General features: G+C 37.4%; 1 protein-coding gene across 6 annotated transcripts in view; it reads left to right on the forward strand.

Annotated features, from left to right (window-relative positions):
* LOC141426392 (GTPase-activating protein skywalker-like) overlaps positions 1 to 21,143 on the forward strand; it is a 78,131-nt gene that overhangs the window by 13,614 nt on the left and 43,374 nt on the right. For all 6 annotated transcript variants that reach the window (XM_074085265.1, XM_074085263.1, XM_074085261.1 and 3 more), the window contains exon 2: positions 9,822 to 10,026. In XM_074085265.1, the coding sequence (XP_073941366.1) occupies positions 9,822 to 10,026 (205 nt within the window). The remainder of the gene's footprint in view (positions 1 to 9,821; positions 10,027 to 21,143) is intronic.

Below are 21,143 nucleotides of genomic sequence, written 5' to 3' on the forward strand. Positions count from 1 at the left end.
TTTTTTATAAGCTATACCCAATAATTCACTGACTCCTACCGCTAATCTCTCACGCGAGGCCAACACACTATCACTGGTCAAATGTATTCGTATTGTGCAACTAATGCCTAACCAAACACATCCGTGTGGGACCGTTGCGCAAGAGATGCCTCTTTATTAGGTCGATCTATTCCTGTACCTTATCTCGACCATTGCCAATATTTATCCAATGCAAAGGCGATCCGAAAACAAGGTTTTCACAAAACACCTATAGATCAAAATGGGAAAATGGTAATGAAAAAGGCTGCTTTATTCATGTAGCTTATGTATTATCAGTATTATAAACGATTTTATATGCAAGGTTACTTTATCTAATAGATTTTCTCCTATTTCTTCATTTTCTATCTGACTAAAATCACACTACAAATGTGTATCTAACAGAATCTAACCTTAAATTTATGTCTGTAGACTGTAGACCCTTACATAATGGTTTCCCCAACAAAGAAGTATGTCAAGAAGTTGGTGAAAAAATCATAATGGCAGTCATTGTTAATTTAATAATTTGTCTATTTACATATACATAACCTCGCATGTAAGTCTAAATAGCTTTAACTGAGAGTCCATGATTCTCCATGTCAATCTTGTAGAACCATCACTTTCCCAGATAATGGATCTATCTACACTACAAAGATTATTATGATGCTTTTAGATTGTTTTCCACCTTTCTACCTGCAACTAGTGATAAAGTATAGCGAACCAATGCTGCATTGGTGCACCACTCTGTTATATGTTAATGAACTCATTGGTCCATTATTATGGTTGTCAATTAATTGTGATAACAGACAGTAGCCTGATAAGATAGCCCTTAAGCACTGAAAGCTGACTGCCGATTTTTTTATACGATTTAACCCATGACTTTATTCAAGTTACTCATCGGACATTATGTCATGTTTCTTTATAAATTATGATAAGCTGGTTCGAGTAGATTGAGCTTTGAGGATTAGTATAAACATACAATCAATCTCAGTAGCTTTGGCAGGTCGTGCTCAATGCCATGCTAATATGCAATGACACTTTATAACTAACTGTTGGATTCGCGCTGTTCATCCACTATTACCTCTCATATTTCGTTTGCTACATTTTTTTTACCGTACAACGGTAAAACCTACTAGACACTGGCAAAACTGTCCAATGGGCATAGCCATATTTATTTAAAAAAACAACTAACTGTTGATACTTTTGTGCTATCCGAATCTACAATTTAAAGTGACGATGAAGGTATGTAGGTATGTAAACTCTTTATTGCACATAAAAATAAAAATACAAATACACAGAGAGGAGAACAAAGAGGTCTATCTTGAGGGGGGGGGGGATCAAAAAAGTATAGTGCGTAGCCGTAATATCTTTGAATATCTCGAACAGAAATTTGATCTTTGATTTACTCAGCAAGGAATCGAAGATCAACAGAAAAGAGACCTGAATATGTATAATTAAGTAACACCGTTATACACTGCACAAATTTCAAAGAAATTAAAAGTTGCCTAGGAATACATGCACGGCCAATTTACAACTAATTCTAGAACATTCTGTTGAAGTTTTTTTACAAAAGGTTCCCGTTCGAGTGTGATCGAATAAGATAAAACTGGAATAAAATCTTAAAGTAACTACTAATACTAATTTAAAACAGATCTATATTTAAAAGTGCCCCGATGATAACCCGCACCGTATTCGCTAATATCACCAATCAAACTAGGCGTCGATGTAAACAATCATAACTTGTCCGAGTTTATCGTATGCTGTTTACGTCTGAGGAAACTGGGTGCTCATTCTAGAACCACTTTCATGTAACATTACAAGAACATTATCAGTTTTAATTATATTTAGCCCGTGTTAAAATGTTGGATAGGTTGGAGACGTCTCGTTGTTGCCATGCCTTGATACGATCTTTAACCCAATTTGAGTATCTTGTTACTACAATGCGATGACTAGTAAACACTAAATAGTTAAAAATACAAACTGAAATATAGATGCACAGAAAAAACAGAAAAATAAGACCATCACTGGGGTTCGATTCCCAGTGATGGTCTTATTTTTCTGTTTTTTCTGTGCATCTATATTTCAGTTTGTATTTTCAATTTCGGTTTTACGGGATGACCGTAAAAGTAAAAATTTGGAATTGAAATAAAAAAATACAAAAAGATTCCAAAAAACCAATCTTAACTAAATAGTTAGTTAATCTGTTCTTCTTATTCAGCAAGCACAACTGATATTTATACCTAAATATCTTTTGTCTCGTTCGTACTGCTGTATCGATAAAGGACGATCTAAAAGCAAAACTCCGTAAACGGCGACCAACGTCAAATCTGTAGTAGTACAGTCACCAGCATTGATATCTGCCATAGCGGAGCGTGCAAAAATATCTGATACGTGCTTCCGGCCCTAGAAATAGAGTCGTTATCAGATATTTATGCACGTTTGTTGTGTCAGATATTGGTGCTGGTGACTGTACCTATTACCAATTTTTGTAATTCTATGACAAGAATGTGAATCAAATGCGAGTTATCTAAAATATATCAGTAATTCGGATATGTTGTTTTATTTTACACAACAATTCAAAAATGTTTACTTGAAAATTGGGTAGTGTAAAAATTAGATAGGGTGTAGGTAGTCAGAGGAAATACTTTACTTATGTATGACATCGCTATTTCAAACAGTCTATTGATTGGATGCGTTTGAACGGGACAATGGAATTTGCCTAGAGCGTGTAATGAATTAATATCTGTTTAATATTAGCTGACAATATTGTTCACGGACAGATGCTGTGTAGTAATTTTACGTTTCGACATGACATTTTGGGATTTCATCTCGCCATTTCATGTTAGAAACCACAATTTACAATGATAATAAAAATGTATCGCTCTCCCGCGGGAACTATGCTATTTTCCAGGATTAAAAGTATCCTATGGGTTACCCAGGTGTTCCACACTTCATACAAAAGTTACAAATATCCAAACATCCTAATTTATTATATTAGTACTTTTTTAATTCTTTAGTTTTGTCTGTTGTAGGTATAACATAACTTAACATAAGATTGAGAAACATAAAATGCAACTGTCGCGTTCTCGCATTCCAGAATCTTGTGTTAGAAATGTTTATGCGCACACAACATTTGAAATTATAATTTTGTCAGTATTTTAAGCAATATCATCGTTCCTGAGTGCCCTGGCTCCAATGCCATTCACTTCTGCAGTGGATAACGCGAGTGTTTTCGACTATCGACTTCTGGCTGCGAAAGATTTACAGTCGCGCACCGTCCGATGGTAAAACACGAAGTTATTTCAGACGGAATCCGTCTTGTGGATTTGCTCTGCCGAAAATAGTATCTTCGATCTTATTCGCGTGCGTAAATAACACCGCCAAAAGTATTTATTTATCCAACCACATAGGAAAAGTTCTGTATTTTCGGAGTTCATTTGAATATTCTTTACAGACACCTTCATACCTTTGTGTTTTCATACAGCATGAATCATTTTATTGCTGTTACACTAGTAAATGTTATCATGATTGTAATTTTGGGTTCTGGCACGTGAGTCGGGTTATAGTTTGGAACAACAATGGGCACGTGGGCGAAGGCTCTAATTAGTGCAGGCACAACCCCGACGCGACCTCTCGCCACCGACAATCAACGGCTAATTGGATAAAGTGGTCCGACACAGCGACCAACCGCGAATTCGATGCGCTCGCGACCAGCGCGTTCTCTACTTCGCTATGATTCGTACAGAGAACGTGAATAGATTTATTTACGAAGATTAAAATAAAATGGAGCATGAAAGGAATGTCAAGTCTTTCAAACTCTTCATGCGGGTCATATGGTTTATTGAATGTATTTCTGTATCGTCATTTAAAAAAATTCCATTCTTGAGCCTTGTACAAGGCTGGAATGTTGTTGACTCCGTTTATTGCTTGTGGGTTTTCTTTACCATTACAACACTTTAACTGGTCGATGAGTAGCAACGTCGGATTACCAACATTCAATTCAGACAGAGTGCAGATAACTCGATTTGTGCACGTGGGAGTACGTACGTAAATATAATGTGTTTCATCTATCCAAACCAACTCTTCTTAGCTAAAACTTATCATATAATTCTTCCGAAATCAGTCGTGCGTCGCTATTTTATTATCTAGACTTCAATTAACTCAAGATCTACTTGACGTTCTAAACAAAACTCGCTCGCCATAAATGTCAGGTTCCCATGAATTTATCGTCCCGCTAAACTAGCCGGATCATATATATTTTCAGATCAGTAGCGTAATAGACATGTGTTGAAAGCACTCAATACCGCCCTGTATATCTAACGCAACTAGCGTTCAAGGTTTATGTAAATGCACTCATAGTTAACCAGATTATTGTAATGGTCAGTCCATATAGTACAGATGGAATGCTATTATTGCATTAGCAGTTATAGTGACAATCGTATTGTGCGTTTTTAATCTCTTCTCATGTGAAGTTTACTCTAATGGACGTTTTTAATTTAGCCTTTCTAGACATTAGAATGAATTGAATGTACCTGTCACCAATACTCATTTTGCTAATCGAGTTAGAAATTAAGGGCCATACTTTCTAATCCTCACCAATTTAATTGGCCTACGTGTGATCTTCAACTGATGAATATAATAAGAAGTATTTAGACGACCAGGTGGCCTAGTGGCTACGAAGAACCTGACTACGAAGCTTGATGTCCGGGGTTCGATTCCCGTGTCGGGGCAGATATTTGTATGAAAAATATGAATGTTTGTTCTCGGGTCTTGGGTGTTTAATATGTATTTAAGTATGTATCTGTATATTTATATTTATCCGTTGCTTAGTACCCATAACACAAGCTTTGCTAAGCTTACTTTGGGACTAGGTCAATTGGTGTGAATTGTCCCGTTATATTTATTTATTTAATTATCTGAATTGCCAAGATTCGTGATTTCGTTTCAAGTAGCAATTGAAACCTAGATACCTACTAAGAGTCATCCAGAATAAACTGTATCTTTGCCAAAACGCTATTGTTTTTGTTATTGACTCTTTGTAGATGTCTTGTTTATCAATGTCATCATAAATAGTTTCTTCATGACTAATGATAACACCTGCTTCGATGTCTTCCTGTACAATGTAAAGAGGCCCGAACTGCGGGGGTGTGGAATGCGGCGGACAAGGTTTTTCTCTTTGCCACTGTTGCTTGATCAAGATAAGACCAAAGAACAAATTCAGATCCCATAGTTTCTTTTATAACTCATCAGGAAGCAAATTCACTTTTCCGAAATACAAGGTGTTTTACAATTGATTTGAGATATTTCATCAGATGTTGATTGGGTTAGTTCGACTGACCACCCCGTTTAAAGGTTTTGCAATATAATTTGTGATTTAAGATAAAGTCACCTCTTTGGCGCTGTACACTTCCACAAATTACAAAATAAAAACAACTGTTTATTATAAATCCCACCAATCACCATCAGCTGAAATACTTCTTCCGGATCAATTTTAAAACTGTGTAGTACTAACTGTGCTAAAGACCGTTTGTTTCCTAAAAAATCCTCAAGCAAAAACAGATCCAGCTTTTATAAACAATGGAGCCTGTTTCCGAAACGGGTTTGGTGTTCTAAGCGTGTGGGCGGCCTTGAAGCGCGCGAAGGACGACCGGTGCGCGCGCGCAGGGGGCGTGGTTGCACGCGAGCACTCGCGATCATCCGCGTTCTGTTCTGATTCTGCTTGATTGACAATACTAATAGCTTGTGCTGTTTTCTTATGAATAAAATATAAGTTGTAGGTTCTTTTTTGCGCGAGGTGAGTTAGCTTTTTTTAACGTTATCCAACTGAACGTTGGCTTTTGTAAATTAGATTAAAAATAAGCATACTTAGAAAAAATACCCTAGAACGGCTAGAGTATACGCCTTACGCCTGGTAAGGATAGAGTAGATCAAAATGAATATCCGCTCTAGTCATTATTTATTATGTTATCGAATTACAATATAGATTATTAGTTAGTTAGGTATTATATTTTTGTATAGGTAAAGTTGGAGTTGTGACCAAAACATCTGTGATACAATCGGTAGTTAAGTTAATATTGACGCATTAGCACTTTACAGAAACAGCACGATGCAAACTTCTCTTCTCTGTAATGTAACTATCAGTCTAAATGCAGACTGAGACATAAGTTGATTTATCTCAAGGCTAACTTATGCCAGCCTATGTGCGCGTAACAAGGCACAAAAAAGTGGACGCACGCCACGCTGTTCATTATTCTAGGGGCCCGGACGCAACGCGGTAGAAATAGTAAATAGATCGCATGCGACCGGCATCCGTCGGCTGACTACGTTCCTAGCTGTTACGGATGACATTTCACGTTTTTTCATTTGTTATTGTTATTGGTTTTTAAAGAAGGAAATGCTGAAATGCCATTGAACAAACTAATACTCGTTGTTTCAGCATTTTTTTTTACCTAATTTTGTGTAGGTTGCAATTTAGTAGTAGGTAAATTATAAAAAAGTCAATTTTATAAAATAAATTAAATGCTAGGTTTAGATGAATGAAAGTAACGATGGAACTGTTTATCTTGAAATTGTTTACGCCACAAGCTACTATTCCTAGTGTTGCAACATTTGTTTACTTTGTTGTTATTAATGAAAAAGATTAAAATTCATCACAGGCCAGCAGAAAAACCTAAGATGACTGATGCTCATTGTTCGACATTCTGTTGACGTCGGTGCCTACTTAATATTTCGAGGCGTGCTCGTGACGTCATCCAGCAAGTAAGACTGGTTTTAAAGAATTCCAATTTGAGATAAACGAAGGTTTGCAGCGCTGCAGCTCTGTTTACATTATGTTTTTTACGTGGCTTTCACTGTTTGCCAGTTTAATAATTATTGTGTTATTAATTGTTGTATTTTTTTTCTAAAACTGTGTTTACTGTTACTGCAGTACTATAAATACTTGAGAAGTCTAGTTTCTGTTCTTGTGGATGGTAGTTCGCTAGGTCAGCGTTTGATTATTTTAATATTTCATCTCTGTTCCTCTTCGTCATATAGGTAAAAGAATCTTGTGTAAAGTTGTTGTTACATTAATAATAAATTATATTTGCACAGTGACATTTATAATCTTCTGTTAGTGCTAATAGTTTGTCGAAATAATTAAGTTTACTGTCAATTATGTTTGCTTACCACTTCGTGACAATGAAATCTCAGTAGGTAATTAATTAAATCGTCGTCGCGTTTGTCTTTGATTGTGTGACATATTTAAAAAGCTTACTACGACTTACAATGTGTCTGAGGTATTAAACGAAGTTTACGCAAATAAAGTCGCAATTTCGGTCATTAAATAAAGAAAACAGACAACAGGTGCAGCCTGTATTTTCATCACTTGTTTTTAACGTTATCCCAGTTCCACTTGTGCCAAACTACAATTATGTTGATCAACCTAAAGTAATAAGATTGCTTACCCCCTTTATGGCAATGATTTCGCAATTTATTTACAAAGCCTACTTCTTGTTGAAAACTAAACACAAAGATAATTAGCAGATTCTGTGTCAATTTGCTGACACTAAAAAACGTTTGTACAATTACAAATCTCAATTTAAATTTCAATTTCATTTCAATTTTCAAATTCAATTTATAATTTATAATTTGAAGACGTGAATCTTTAAGATCTTTTTTTAAGGAAACAGATATCCTAACCCTGCCGTCGCTTTATGTTTTTGAAATAATCATGTATGTTAGGAAGAACATATGTGATTTTCCCACTAACGTCGATAAGCCAAAGGCTACTAGAAACACAGGGAAGCTTAAAGTTCCATCTTACAGACTGGCTAAAACCAAAAAGTCTTTTCTGGGAAATTGCATACGTTTTTATAATAAAATTCCAAAAAATATAAATGAAACGGATACAAAATTCAGATCTATTGTCAAGAAGACATTAATATCAAAAGCGTATTATAAAGTTAATGATTATATCATGGACAGGGATATTTGGAAATAATTCCGATCCGCATTAGCGATCCCTTCAAATAGCGAACCTACTGTGTTAAAAATAAAGTTGTGTTAAATACTTGTGATGTATACATATCATTTAATAATATTGTAAATCTGTTTTAAAAAAATATATATATATACCTCGTTGAGTTTCTTGCCGGATTCTTCTCAGCAGGGGTTTTTTCCGAACCGGTGGTAGTTTTTTTTTTTGACATTCATAAGTGCTTGTTATAGCCTAAATTGAATAAAGATATTTTGACTTTGACTTTGACTTTGACTTTGACTTTCTATAGTTTCATTAGCCCAATCAAAATTGGGATTTTACCAGTTATCTTCTATTTAATGAAATGACGAATCTTATAAAATAGTGTTATGAATGTTATGACTTTACTAGCAATCTGGATTTACCTCGTATCTTTTATTAATCCGTATTATCGCCAATTCACGGGCTGATGGCTAAAAAAAGAATCTGCCGACCGCCAAGAACTGGGTTCGATCGGTCTCTTGCGGAGACAAACGGTTATTGCTCGTATTCGAGTTTTGACAGCGATAAATACAAGTCGTTGACCCGGAGAATTTACGAAACGCTGAAAGATATCTTGAAGCCGATAAAAGCGCCATTCTTATCACACTTACCATATATGTTAGATTTAATTCTAGAAAAATCTACAAATCTGATGATTCAAGTTTTAATTTTAGTATTAATGTAAAAGTTAATTTAAACAAGTTCTTATATACACACGAAAATATTGATCTTAACCTTTGTTTGAACAGCAACGGTGACTGATAACAGCTGACGCGAAGTACAAGCCTCTACAGATAAAGTAGAACTTTCTTATAAAGTTGAAACTGTGACTATTTTTTCACATTAATTAAAGTCACAATATTTTTGTAAACAACATGCAACAAAGAGTTGTAAATAATCATAATGTTGTTCTCATCACACGTGGTGCCACTGCTTGTTCTTGAAACGTAACATCAGGAACTGCGGACACATTAATATCTTGCAACGACAAATAGGTCAATTGCTTCGAAATTAGATATTTGAAAAACAGCAGTCTCATGTGTTCTATAAAAAGCATTTATATACAGCGTAAAATTAGACACTGAAAATCAAATTCAGAAGTGTGCACACACATTGTGCTTGAATGACACGGTTGTATTGAAGATTTGAATGTGAAAAGGACTGAAAATCGAACAAAAGATGACGCAGACAAAGCTACAAGTGTTGCGGCTTGCGGACGATGTAACTAGGCGAAATATTCTTACGTCTCACATCGAGGGCGGCCTTGCTTGCTAAGTGGATAATCACGGCTCAACTCGTGGATCTGTCGGCTCTAGATTGAATAACAAATTTATACGTGTTTACTGAATCAATTTGCATGTTCGCACAAAAGGTCCTTCATGTAAAAATATCCTTGGAAACACGTCCGTGACTTTACAAAGCAATGGCAGCTTTATATACAACGGAAATTAAGGGATTAACTCCCATCGGGGCACTCGCTGCCGTATATCTCTACACAATTGTTCATTTGTGTGCCACGAATAAACCGACCGGCTAAATGATTATATTCCTCTGGTGGACGTTATAGACTACCAGTGGCGAAGCGTCCATAGAACCCTATTCCCACCGGCTTGCCCAATATTTACAAAATAGAAAAACAAGACATACATACAGAATTTATAAATGATGTAAGCGATCTTTGCTTCGGCTTTACCACGGGAATATCTGACGCCACCGCTGTAGACTACAATCACCCAACACCATCAGATGTTTTTTTTCTTTCTGTGTAAATGAGATGACGGATTTTGATAAAAATTTTTGCTTACAGGTTTTTGGAACGGTGGAATTGCCGGACAAGCCGATCATGCTTCCTCCTTTCGTGGAAGCCACACACTGCCTCGGGTACCACCTGACGCGTAAAGGACGAGCGGTCGCCGACAGGGTTGTCTCTGTCGTCGGCTATGCGTGTCCAGACATCACATACAGTCCTAGTCTCTACCCCATCACCGCTGCTTTATTACACTTTATGCCTGGTAAGTCGTCATAAAATATGTCTAGATCTTTATCATCTATTTTAGTTCTGTCTTCTACATCGTTATTCTTCATGTTCTTGACTAGTTTATTTCTTAGAAACAGCAGCTGATTTTTGCAATGACACGTGACATGTTTATTTAGAAATTAGTTCACCGAATTTATCATCAGTTGGTCAGTCTAGTTAGCATCTGGTCAATTGATCATGAAATTTCACAGCAGTGACCTAGAACATAACATTTCAGCATCATTAAAATCAAATGAAACGCATTCTGCCTTTATAAAAAGTTCTGCTAGCAGCCATAATTTGGGGGCTGCTCTGCTTAATATGAATTATAATTTTATTTTAAATTTATTACTTACATACATTTGAAAACTGGTTTGTTAGTGTAATAAATCATAGGTTATATTTTCAGTTTTTCGGGAAAATATAACAGCTTCTCTTATTTTTAGTATTTAAGCATACGACTCACCAGTCAACTGGTCATACTAGATATCATAAACAGTTCTATTGAAATCTAAAATACGATATAAAGTCATTTAAGCCTTTTAACATTTTTTTACACTATTTTTTTTTTACATTATCATATTTTAATTACTACTTAACCGGTAATTTGGTGGTTGCTACTGTTTGAAATCTGGCCAAGAAAAATTCATCTATGTCGTGTCGCGTTGTGTACTTATAATTGAATGGAAGTTGTTTATTTAATGTCAGCTTTTTACTTAGTTTATGAATTACTACTTGCCCGTCACGTCAATATTGGTTGTCATGTCATTAATGGATACCACAAAATATCCATAAATTACTGGCCTCCGGGTTTATAACCCGCTTCCTTTCCTTTTTAAATACAGTTTATTATGATTGTTTTGTGTACACGCTCGTTTGGGAATTGTAAAACTTTAACGCATCTGTTTTTCTTACTTTTATTTTGCCAAGAAGTCAGTGTAAACAGACGCGAACCGGTTACACGATTTCAACTGGCCCGCTGAGGCGTCACGAAGTTTTATGTCGCTCTCGCGCTAATTCAGTAATGAGTGCGAGGGGCGATAATTGAACGTGGCAATAGGCAAATTGCCGGAGGAGTCTCCTGTCTGCAACTGCGTCGCTATCTTCAGAGTCGCATACCATTTTGAGCTCTACGACCTCGGCTAAAGACTAGAAGTCTTTTATCAAACTCGGTTCTGCTGATCTGTCTTATCGGGATCTAAATTGATCTCTCGTGCTATGTTCCAAGGTTCGTAATGCGGGAGATGCTGGCTTCCCACCGCGGTTGCCCGACGTTCGGACCCCTGTCTGGAACGCCGCAGATTTGCATTCCATCCGTTGCTTGCCAATTTCGAATCTCGCTTCCTACTCGCACGTTAACGTGTAATTGGACGGAATGCGAACAGATACGTTCGCGATCGATGTTGTGTTATTTTCGTATATTGTTTCGTATCCAATTGATCTTGATGAATCCCGCGATCGGGTGTACAAGGCAGATGAATTGGGATAAGAACGTGAGTTGGAACGTTTGTCACGAGTCACACCACCCGCCACGTGAGGAGGCGGGCTGAGGTCGGATTGCGGCGTATCAATTTGGCCGCCGGATGACTAGAAAAGTGACTATTTCCTCCATTGTCCTCGCCACACCATTTATGATATCCCAGTCCGTCCGTATGCACTTCCACCGATTCAGACATTTCGAGTTATCATCTTGTTGTTTAAATTCTATTACGTTTCGTACCAACTGTCTCTGATGGATAGCTCTTGTAAACAATACATGCATAAATCAACGCCACATAATGTAATATCATGGGAACCGGCGCGAAATAGAATTGACAATGGAGTCTCAGTGGAGTTTCATAGGGCTCTCTATTCATATGGGAATAACATAACTTCTGCGAAGATTTTTTTAAAAAGTCTTCTTATTTTGATTCATTTTTCTATTTTTAGTTAATGGCCTTTGAGTTTTACGTCGTTAGAAATAGTTTTCAATGATTAACGGTTAATTACATTTTACATATTCTCTACAGCATATAGTCTGCGATTACCTTTAATGAGTTCCAGGTATTTCGATACTAGCGTCATCCTACTAATATAATAAATGCTAAAGTTTGTAAGTCTGTTGTTTGTTTATTAACTGTTTATTTGTTTGTTACTTCATGACGTCTAAACCGCTGAAGCGATTTAGATGAAATTCGGTATACAAATAGTTTGAGTCCCGGGGAAGGACATAGGATAGTTTTTATCCCGGAAAATTTCATAGTTCCAGCGCGATAGTGAAAACCGAATACGACGCGGACGAAGTCGCGGGTAACAGGTTAGTACCGTCATAATTTTGATTTTGCTTGATTAAGCTCTATGTAGAAAATATTCTACATCGTCAATGTCTCCTCTCCAAGAATGCAAGGTTATCTCAAGACTTTGACTCGCGTCTCAACTTCGTCGCTGAAAGCATTGAATTCGGTTCGGGGTTTTTATTGTTGCTCGTATCGTATAACGGTGTCTGCACATAATTATTTTTGAACTATCCCCGGCCATGACACTGACGTTATCACTGACTGAACAGCGAGAGTTCAGACGGCGTCATCGTCGTTTCCGCGCGAAAAAAATAGCGTTATTTCTAATAGGTATCGCATAAAAGCGGGCCTGTGGATTTTAGTGGTTGGCTTACCGCCAGTCTCGCTGGCAGCGTGCACTCTTCGAACTATTCTACCGTAACGGAATCTCCCATGTTTGCGTACATTTGTTACGCTCTTTATTGCTTACTGATGATTTATTCGAGATGAGCTCTTTGTTAGCCGGACTCGTGTGCACTATGTTGTTTATTGCATCTTGTCCATCCATAATTAGATGTTTCATCAGTCGAATAATTTCATTTCATAATTTCAACGCTGAGTATTGTCAGGTATTCAATGATTATTGGAGTACAGCGTGGTTTAAAATAATTAATGTGCCTGCTAATTGTGCTCATATCGTAAAGCTTTCATTCAATTAATGTTCGCATTAAAAGTCGTTTCGGACTGTCACAAAGGTTAAAGGGCCATGTAAAAAGCTTGAATAAAATTCTCATTACATGCTGTTTGTTCGTTTCGGAGCCGCGGCAGAGCGCGACGGACCTTCCTCTTCCGGTAAATCTCGAGAGTTTTAATTAATACCTTTGTGCTTCTCAAATGCGGGCTTCAGGTCTTTTTAAATCATCATTTCAAAATTAATTTTGAATTTCTAAATGTCAGCTTTCCGTTTTTCAATATGTTTACCCGTTTCAAAATAAGGTAAATATTACGGCATATTTCTTAGTAAAATATTTGTTAGGTCATCGACGACGAGTGACGGTGTACGAAGTCGAGTGAGTTCTGTTATATACCTCTGATTGCCCCCCTAGGGTTGCGATCGCGTCTACACATCGCGTGACCGCCCCGCCGGCTCAGTTCATAATAAACTCGCCTGTTTTCTTATCACAGTTACCCCTTAGGTAAATAAAAGTTACGTTCCGTCTTATTGGCAAATTTATTGTATTAATCTATTTGCAAATTTATGAGACGCGCAAGTTTATGAGAAAGATGATTGCTTTTCACGGGTTTATGTTTAAAGGTTTGTAAAAAATGAAGAATATTGTTCGATCACAGTGATATGGCAGACGAAATGCGTTTATCTGATAGGCATAGGTGGATAGGTAATAATTTTGAGGATGTGATACGAATATTAAATATAAGATGTTATAAAATTTATTCGGATAGGTACTGGAAGGATAATATTGGAAGTTTTTACTCAACATACTGTCATGGCTTTGACTTTGTCACTGAATATCGTCCTGAAAAATATTAAAATAATACTTTGATGGGCAACTATTAAACAAGTTTTATGTAAAATTTCTGAAAATTTATGACAAGCGTTTTTCTTCAATTTGACAACTAATTACTAAAATATTCCGAATTCGTGTTTTTTTTATTTATTTATTTATTGAGAAACAAACAGTCATATAAACATGAAATTGTAGACAAAGAAATACAAACAGACCTATAGTTTCCTTAATGATTCATATAAGAAAACGTGACAAACACACAAAATTGCTTTATTATAGGTACACCTATCCTTATCACTATTGCGAGTGTTTTCCTACGATGTACTCTCCAAGGTTTATTTGAATGCTTTTTTCAGAAATGCACACGTACAATTAAAAATATCCACGTCTCTGAGTCGTTCGCTATTATTAAATTTGTGTGTTGCATTTCATTTCATGTGTCACCTAAGTACCTACATCATGTCTTGCGCATAATAAATTCAAACCGTACGCTATGAGGTTCTTTCTCCAAGGAAAATAAATGCAAAGAAAGCTTTGTCATGCTGATCAATAAGTGAAATTATGGAACAAAGAGAATAAATGAAATGAATAGCCGTCCGTTCAACATTAGTACAAAAAGTTGGTTGTATAAGGGCTTACGCTAGGAAATAAGTTATTTTACACACATACTTAAAAAAAATGTGGTCACTCGGACTATATATGATGTACAGTACAGTACAGCTAGAATGTTAATGTCTCTCGGGACTCGTCGGATTTCTTCGTTTTCCGGAAAATTCATATGATATGAGAAGTAAAATAAATAAAAAAATATCATGGGACACTTGACACCAATTGACCTAGTCCCAAACTAAGCAAAGCTTGTACCTACTATAGATACCTACTCGACAACCCGAGAACCAACATTCGTATTATTCATACAAAACAAATATCTGCCCCGGCCGGGAATCGAACCCGGGAACTCGAGCTTCGTAGTCAGGTTCTCTAACCACTTGGCGAACCGGTCGCCGAAACCGCGAAAGAAAAAAAGAAAAAGAAACCGCGCTACTGTTCCGAGTTCCGAACGACATTATAGCAAACGAGTTTTAGCGGCTGTTTCACCATCCATTGATTAGCGTTAACCGACGGTTAAATGTGATGCCGTCTCCGTCTATTCGAACAAAACAAATAGAGACGGCATCACACCTAACCGCCAGTTAACACTAATCAATGGATGGTGAAACAGCCCCTAATTGTACGCACATAACCTGAGCGGCATAATAAATGTAAATGTTAAATTTTAGGACGACCAGATGGCCTAGTGGTTAGAGAACCTGACTACGAAGCTTGAGGTCCCGGGTTCGATTCCCGTGTCGGGGCAGATATTTGTATGAAAAATACGAATGTTTGTTCTCGGGTCTTGGGTGTTTAATATGTATTTAAGTATGTATCTATCTATATAATTATATTTATTCGTTGCTTAGTACCCATAACACAAGCTTTGCTAAGCTTACTTTGGGACTAGGTCAATTGGTGTGAATTGTCCCGTGATATTCATTTATTTATTATTTAATTGTTAATTTAGTTCCTCGTTAGACTCGGGCGGTTATTGTAAGATTTGCTGTCTAACTACTTAGTCATAATCAACTGATTTAGCTGAGGGACGCGTCATTTAAGTTTAGACACGCTCTAGTAGACAACAGAGAAACGTCACAAAGTTCACTCTCATGACTACAAACTTTTCCATTCAGTTTTTCTTGTAATGACTTGAACTAGAAACATCCTTGCTGCGAATAAAGATAATACGCCGCCTCATAACCCAGAACATTGCGGCCCATCTTCAGTAATAAACCGCCTATATTATCCACTAGAGACGCCTACGTCTGTCGGATGACATAATTCAGACCTAGGTTATGTGACACACCCAGCAATCTATGTCGATTGGACGAATGGTGTTTCTGCTGTACAGTAAACCAGCATTAATGTCTGCCAGCAAAAATGTCTGACACGTCCGTCCAGCCCTAGAAATAGAGTCGTTTCAGATATTTATGCACGCTTGTTGTGTCAGATATTGGTGCTGGTGACTGTACGTAAGGTTCAAAGACTACATTGAAACTAATATTGGAACTGTACAAATATATACTTAATTACTTTACTAGCCGTTGCCCGCTAAATTGTTGATCGCTATCCCGTAAGAACTATGCAATTTTTTGGGATTAAATATACCCTATGTCCTTTCTAGAGTCTCAAACTATCTCCATACCAATTTTTCGCATTATATATTGGTAGGATATTTATGATTCGTGATTGTAATGTTTAGGGTTCCGTAGTCCGTAGCACTACAAGAAATGCTTATGCGGTTTCGCCATGTACGTCCGTGGCTTGGCTTAGAGACTGTTAGTGCTAGAACGGTGTAATTTTTAATGAACAATATATAACAAAAATTAACAATATTTAAGCAAAAAAAATACGATTTCTTCCCTCTACCTAAAGTGGTTTTTATTTTACATTTAAATCCATGTGAGGTAGGTATCTAGTTAAGAGCACTTTTCAATGGATAAATTTACAAAATATTAAGCTTTAAGTGCTATTCTTGGTTGCAAAACATTTATCACATTAATCTTTCAAACGTTTATCTTTCTACATGAAAAGATTTCTGTTGCTCCTTTATTGTTGTGTTGAGACATTTTTGAGCACCTCGTCTGTATACATCCGAGGACCATTGTACATAAAAGCCAGTTTGTTCAGGTACAAAGGTTGTAACGGTGTTAAAATCATGCACAGTCACTATTCCATTGAATTTTCAAAGTCATTCCGATATGGCTTGATGAGTCGGCGTTTTTCATAATTGTACGTTATCTATAATAGTAGACTGTAAAACAAAAGCATAAAACGAGCCATTTTACTCGAGACGTTCATATAGCCTCCCGTGCCGGTACGGCGAGGTTGGATAGACACGTCGAGGGGAAAATGGGTTTAATGCTCGAGTTTGACACTGCTTTTCACTTCGTTTGAGAAGAAATTAAATAGCAACAGTGGAAACAATAAATCATTACAATACTAACTACTATACCTACCTACCTAACTACTATTACTATATATTTTTAGTTTTATTGATTTATTTTGATTGATTTGATTGATTTTTAGCGTTTACAAAATAAAAAAATATTAAAAAAAATACGTAGAAACTTTTTTGTTTGTGCTGTTGACATCTGATTGCCTTGGTCCAGGACGAAGATTTTGCTTTATGCACTAGAGCATAAAAAGTAATTTTATGTCGCGTAGATACAGCATAAACACGACCTTTACGAGCATGAGAAGTGAAAAATATAATCGTTTCCATCAAAAATTAATGGAGACCGTTAAATATGACGTAGTTTTATTGATTTATTTTGATTGATTTGATTGATTTTTAGCGTTTACAAAATAAAAAAATATTAAAAAAAAATACGTAGAAACTTTTTTGTTTGTGCTGTTGACATCTGATTGCCTTGGTCCAGGACGAAGATTGTGCTTTATGCACTAGAGCATAAAAAGTAATTTTATGTCGCGTAGATACAGCATAAACACGACCTTTACGAGCATGAGAAGTGAAAAATAAAATCGTTTCCATCAAAAATTAATGGAGACCGTTAAATATGACGTACTCTGTGTCATGTGAATGTAAATGTCATAAAAATAACCCGTCATTAACGGTACTATTACGATGAATAAAATCGCCAATTTTTACGATAGTTGGAGTTTTTAATTGTACTTGTTGTTTAACTCTTATTGACTATTGTGGTTATGATGTTATGAATTGGTTTTTCAATGCCACGTTCATGTAATTATTATATATAGTATATTGTGTCCTAAGGGCGGTAAATAAGGAATTACGAACGAGAGTCTATTAGAAGCCCGAAGTCGAAGACTGAGGGCTTTAATGAGTCGATGTTCGTAATTCTAGTACCGACCGTGCGACATACAATGTTTTTCATCACATTTGCGAGTAAAATTTTATATTTCTAAAAGAAAAAATATAATTGTTCCAAATATTGGCGGTACCTTAGACTACGCTCTTGGCCTCCCCCTCCCTCAACATGCGCCGCAGCGTGCCGCGTGCGTGTGCATGTAGTCCTGCAGCAGGAGGGCGCGCAGCACCATCAGTACGGGCACTGACTCATTTACCGACCTTGGGCTTCATGACAAGAAAATTTGTACGCGCAATGACTCATTTACCGACCACGGGTTTCATGACAAGCACATTAAGGTCGAGGGTTTTACGAGTATTTGGGGGGTTGCAACCAAGGTAGCCTGCATTTTACGACACTGTTTACGAGCAAGTGTGATGAAAATAATGTTATTGCTACAGATTGGTGGCAAGAAGCTTTACTTAATTCTATTGCAATAAAGCTAAATTCATCATCGTCATATTAATAGATAGTCTATTGAGGAATGCATTAGTAGTGTCCATGGATACTTTTATGGTACCCGCATAAGAATATAGAATACTGGCTTTTGCCCGCGGCTTCGCCCGCGTGGTATTAGTTTATCGCGCTGTTCCCTCGGGAACTGTCCATATTTAGGGATAAAAAGTAGGCTAAGTCACTCTCTGGCCTATAAACTATCTCCATGCCAAAAATCACGTCGATCCGTCGCTCCATTTCGACGTGAAAGACGGATAAACATACAAACACGCACACTTTCGCATTTATAATATTAGTATGGATGATAAGTTTATTTTTCGAAATATGGTAAAATTGTTGGAATTATTATTACATTGTGTTCAGCGTATCCTGACCATATAAATATTTTTTACAAAATCAGATAAGTACGTATTTTATATAGAAAAACACCGATATCAGCTAACCTTAAAACAATAGAAAGTAAGACAATAGAGCAATCATTATGATTCTCACTATTACAGCAATAATAGTACATTACTGTAGAGGCCGGGAAGTAGGGTAGGGGGTTGCCGGCCAAGCAGATATAGACGGATAGGGATGCGAGGCCGGCAACCCCACGTTCCGGCCGAGGCTTGTTTAGTGCTTTTCTCAAACATGACATGAAATAAAAAAAAAACAGAAAACAAGTTGGCGGGACGCTAGTCTGGTCGGCCTGTTGTGAGCGCGTGTCGCGCTGGCTGCTAGCGGGCGACGGGCGGCTGCGGGGCGGGTGCTGCTCGGCGTAGGCCGTGTCGCAGAGCGCGCGTTGAAACAAAAGACGGTCGCATTGCCGGCCAGCGGCCTGCAAAGTTGTATGAAATCTCTTTGCAGGCCGCTAGAGTGACCGCGGGCAGGCAGGCGAGCCGCAGCGCCTGCATCGCGATACTTCTCAGCCTATTATTTGTAACACAACGTCAATATTTCATGTCATGTTTGAGAAAAGAGTTATTGTATTGTATGTATTGTATCGACCAACGCACTTCCTTGATACGCACTATCTTGACTAGATCACATTTTCCACGCCGCCGCTCGCTTATTGTGTCCCCGTCGTCTAAGTAAAAAGTTACCGGTCGAAGTTAACATCCCAAATGGTTTCTTGTCACGTAACCGCCCCTTTACGTAGAACGACTCTCTTTATGGTGCTGCATAGTTTTGGTTCTTTTTTATGGATTTGGTGCAATATTCAAATAAGTGAATTGGTTTCCTTCTTATAATACATAGGTATAGGGTACGCTTGCGATGGTTCTTTGAAATATCGTGAATTTTAACACTAGTATTATGCGCTGCCTTTTATAGGGTTCCGTTGTTGTCGAAGGACCCCTTTCGCCATGTCCGTCCGTCCCGGCTTAGCTAGAGACTGCTACTGCTAGAAAGATGAACTTTTGCCTGTATTAACTACGCCGACAGTGCTAAAATAAAATTTTAAATAAAATACACGATAAGTAGGTATGATTTTTTTCTCGTCTAAACCACACCCGTTGGATATGTTGTTTAAATGTTTGCAAAGACGTTTTTTGATCTAGGGACCCGTGATAGTTAGACATTCGCAGTGTTAAAGTGTACGGCGCCAAGGGCGTGACTACATTTTATTAAATCAGAAACACAATGAAAATTTTTTGTGGTATTCAATCAAGCTAACCCAAACATTTGCTGAATGCCGAATTACTTTGAAGACATCTTGTGTAGGTATACTAAAATCGTAAGAAATAATCAGCAATGTGGGATTGTTTATGCACATACTTATCTATCAATAGTACACGATTATCGCTGGCTGGAAAGCAGGTATCTTTCCACTCTATTGTTTACTAGTTTCAAAGAACGTACTAAAGGCACTGTTACACATACTCGTTACTAGCATGCTTATAAGCATGCTCATGGACTGAAGCAAACGCGTTCACACTTGCTTATTAACCTTTCCCCCCTTCCACCCCCGTCTCGAGCATGCCACTAATAAGCATACTCGATAGTAGCATGTCCTGTTCACACATGCTACTAGGTAGCATTTGCTCGATAGTAGCAAGCTCTCTTGCTACTAACGAGCATGTGTAACAGTGGCTTTACTATTGCACCGCGACAAGCGTGAGCGGCGGGATTTAGCACGAATGGCCACAATTAGCTTTGTGGCTATGTGCGTCATTTCACACTAAGGGAAGAGGCACTAAGCTACTCTTGACAAAATGGCAAGCGTGCTAGCTAGCTTGCTGCAGTGACTCGAAGCATCTGAATTTGCAAAAAAAAATGTATTTGTTTAAATTCCATCGAAATATTTTTATGAACTGCAGTTTATTGCAGGTATACCGGTTCCAGTAGGAGAAAAAGCTGCTGGAATTGCTTCCTTGAACAAGACAACTGGTATCACAAGTAATCTGGTGGTCTGGTGTTTAAATTAATTACATTACATGGAATTTCCCTGTCGGTCTGCTACAAAAGAGACTAATATAAATAACGACTATCTGTCACTGACGCAGCAACTGATGCTAGATCTGGGGACGGTTGGCAATCAATAGGTCTATTCGTTCTTGGATTTCTTTCGAGGTTGAAATTTAAAACGTGACGTATTGTTACAGACAATATTTGTACCAGGGTTCCGTAGACGGTTCAATCGAACATGTGTTACAGAAATAGCGGCCGCACCAGCCGCGCCGGCGTCTGTGAAATTTAACGCGGTGCCTACAAACAACGTTGCGAAAAGCTACTCTTTGTTTGTTCTGCTTATAACTGAGTTTCTTGTAATTGTGACGGAATCTTTGAAAGAGTTGCTTGTATTAACATCTTTTGCTAGATTTTTAGATCTGTCTTTGGAGAAATAATTTGATATAAAATGGCACTTGTAACGTGATTTCGATTTATTTGTAAAAAAATCCGTAGGTTTTAGCTAACGAAGCAGGTATTGAGGTCTTCAATACGAAAACCTAGTAGGGTAGGTTAGGC

This window comes from Choristoneura fumiferana, chromosome 3 (assembly GCF_025370935.1).
Source record: "Choristoneura fumiferana chromosome 3, NRCan_CFum_1, whole genome shotgun sequence".
Lineage (NCBI taxonomy): Eukaryota > Metazoa > Arthropoda > Insecta > Lepidoptera > Tortricidae > Choristoneura > Choristoneura fumiferana.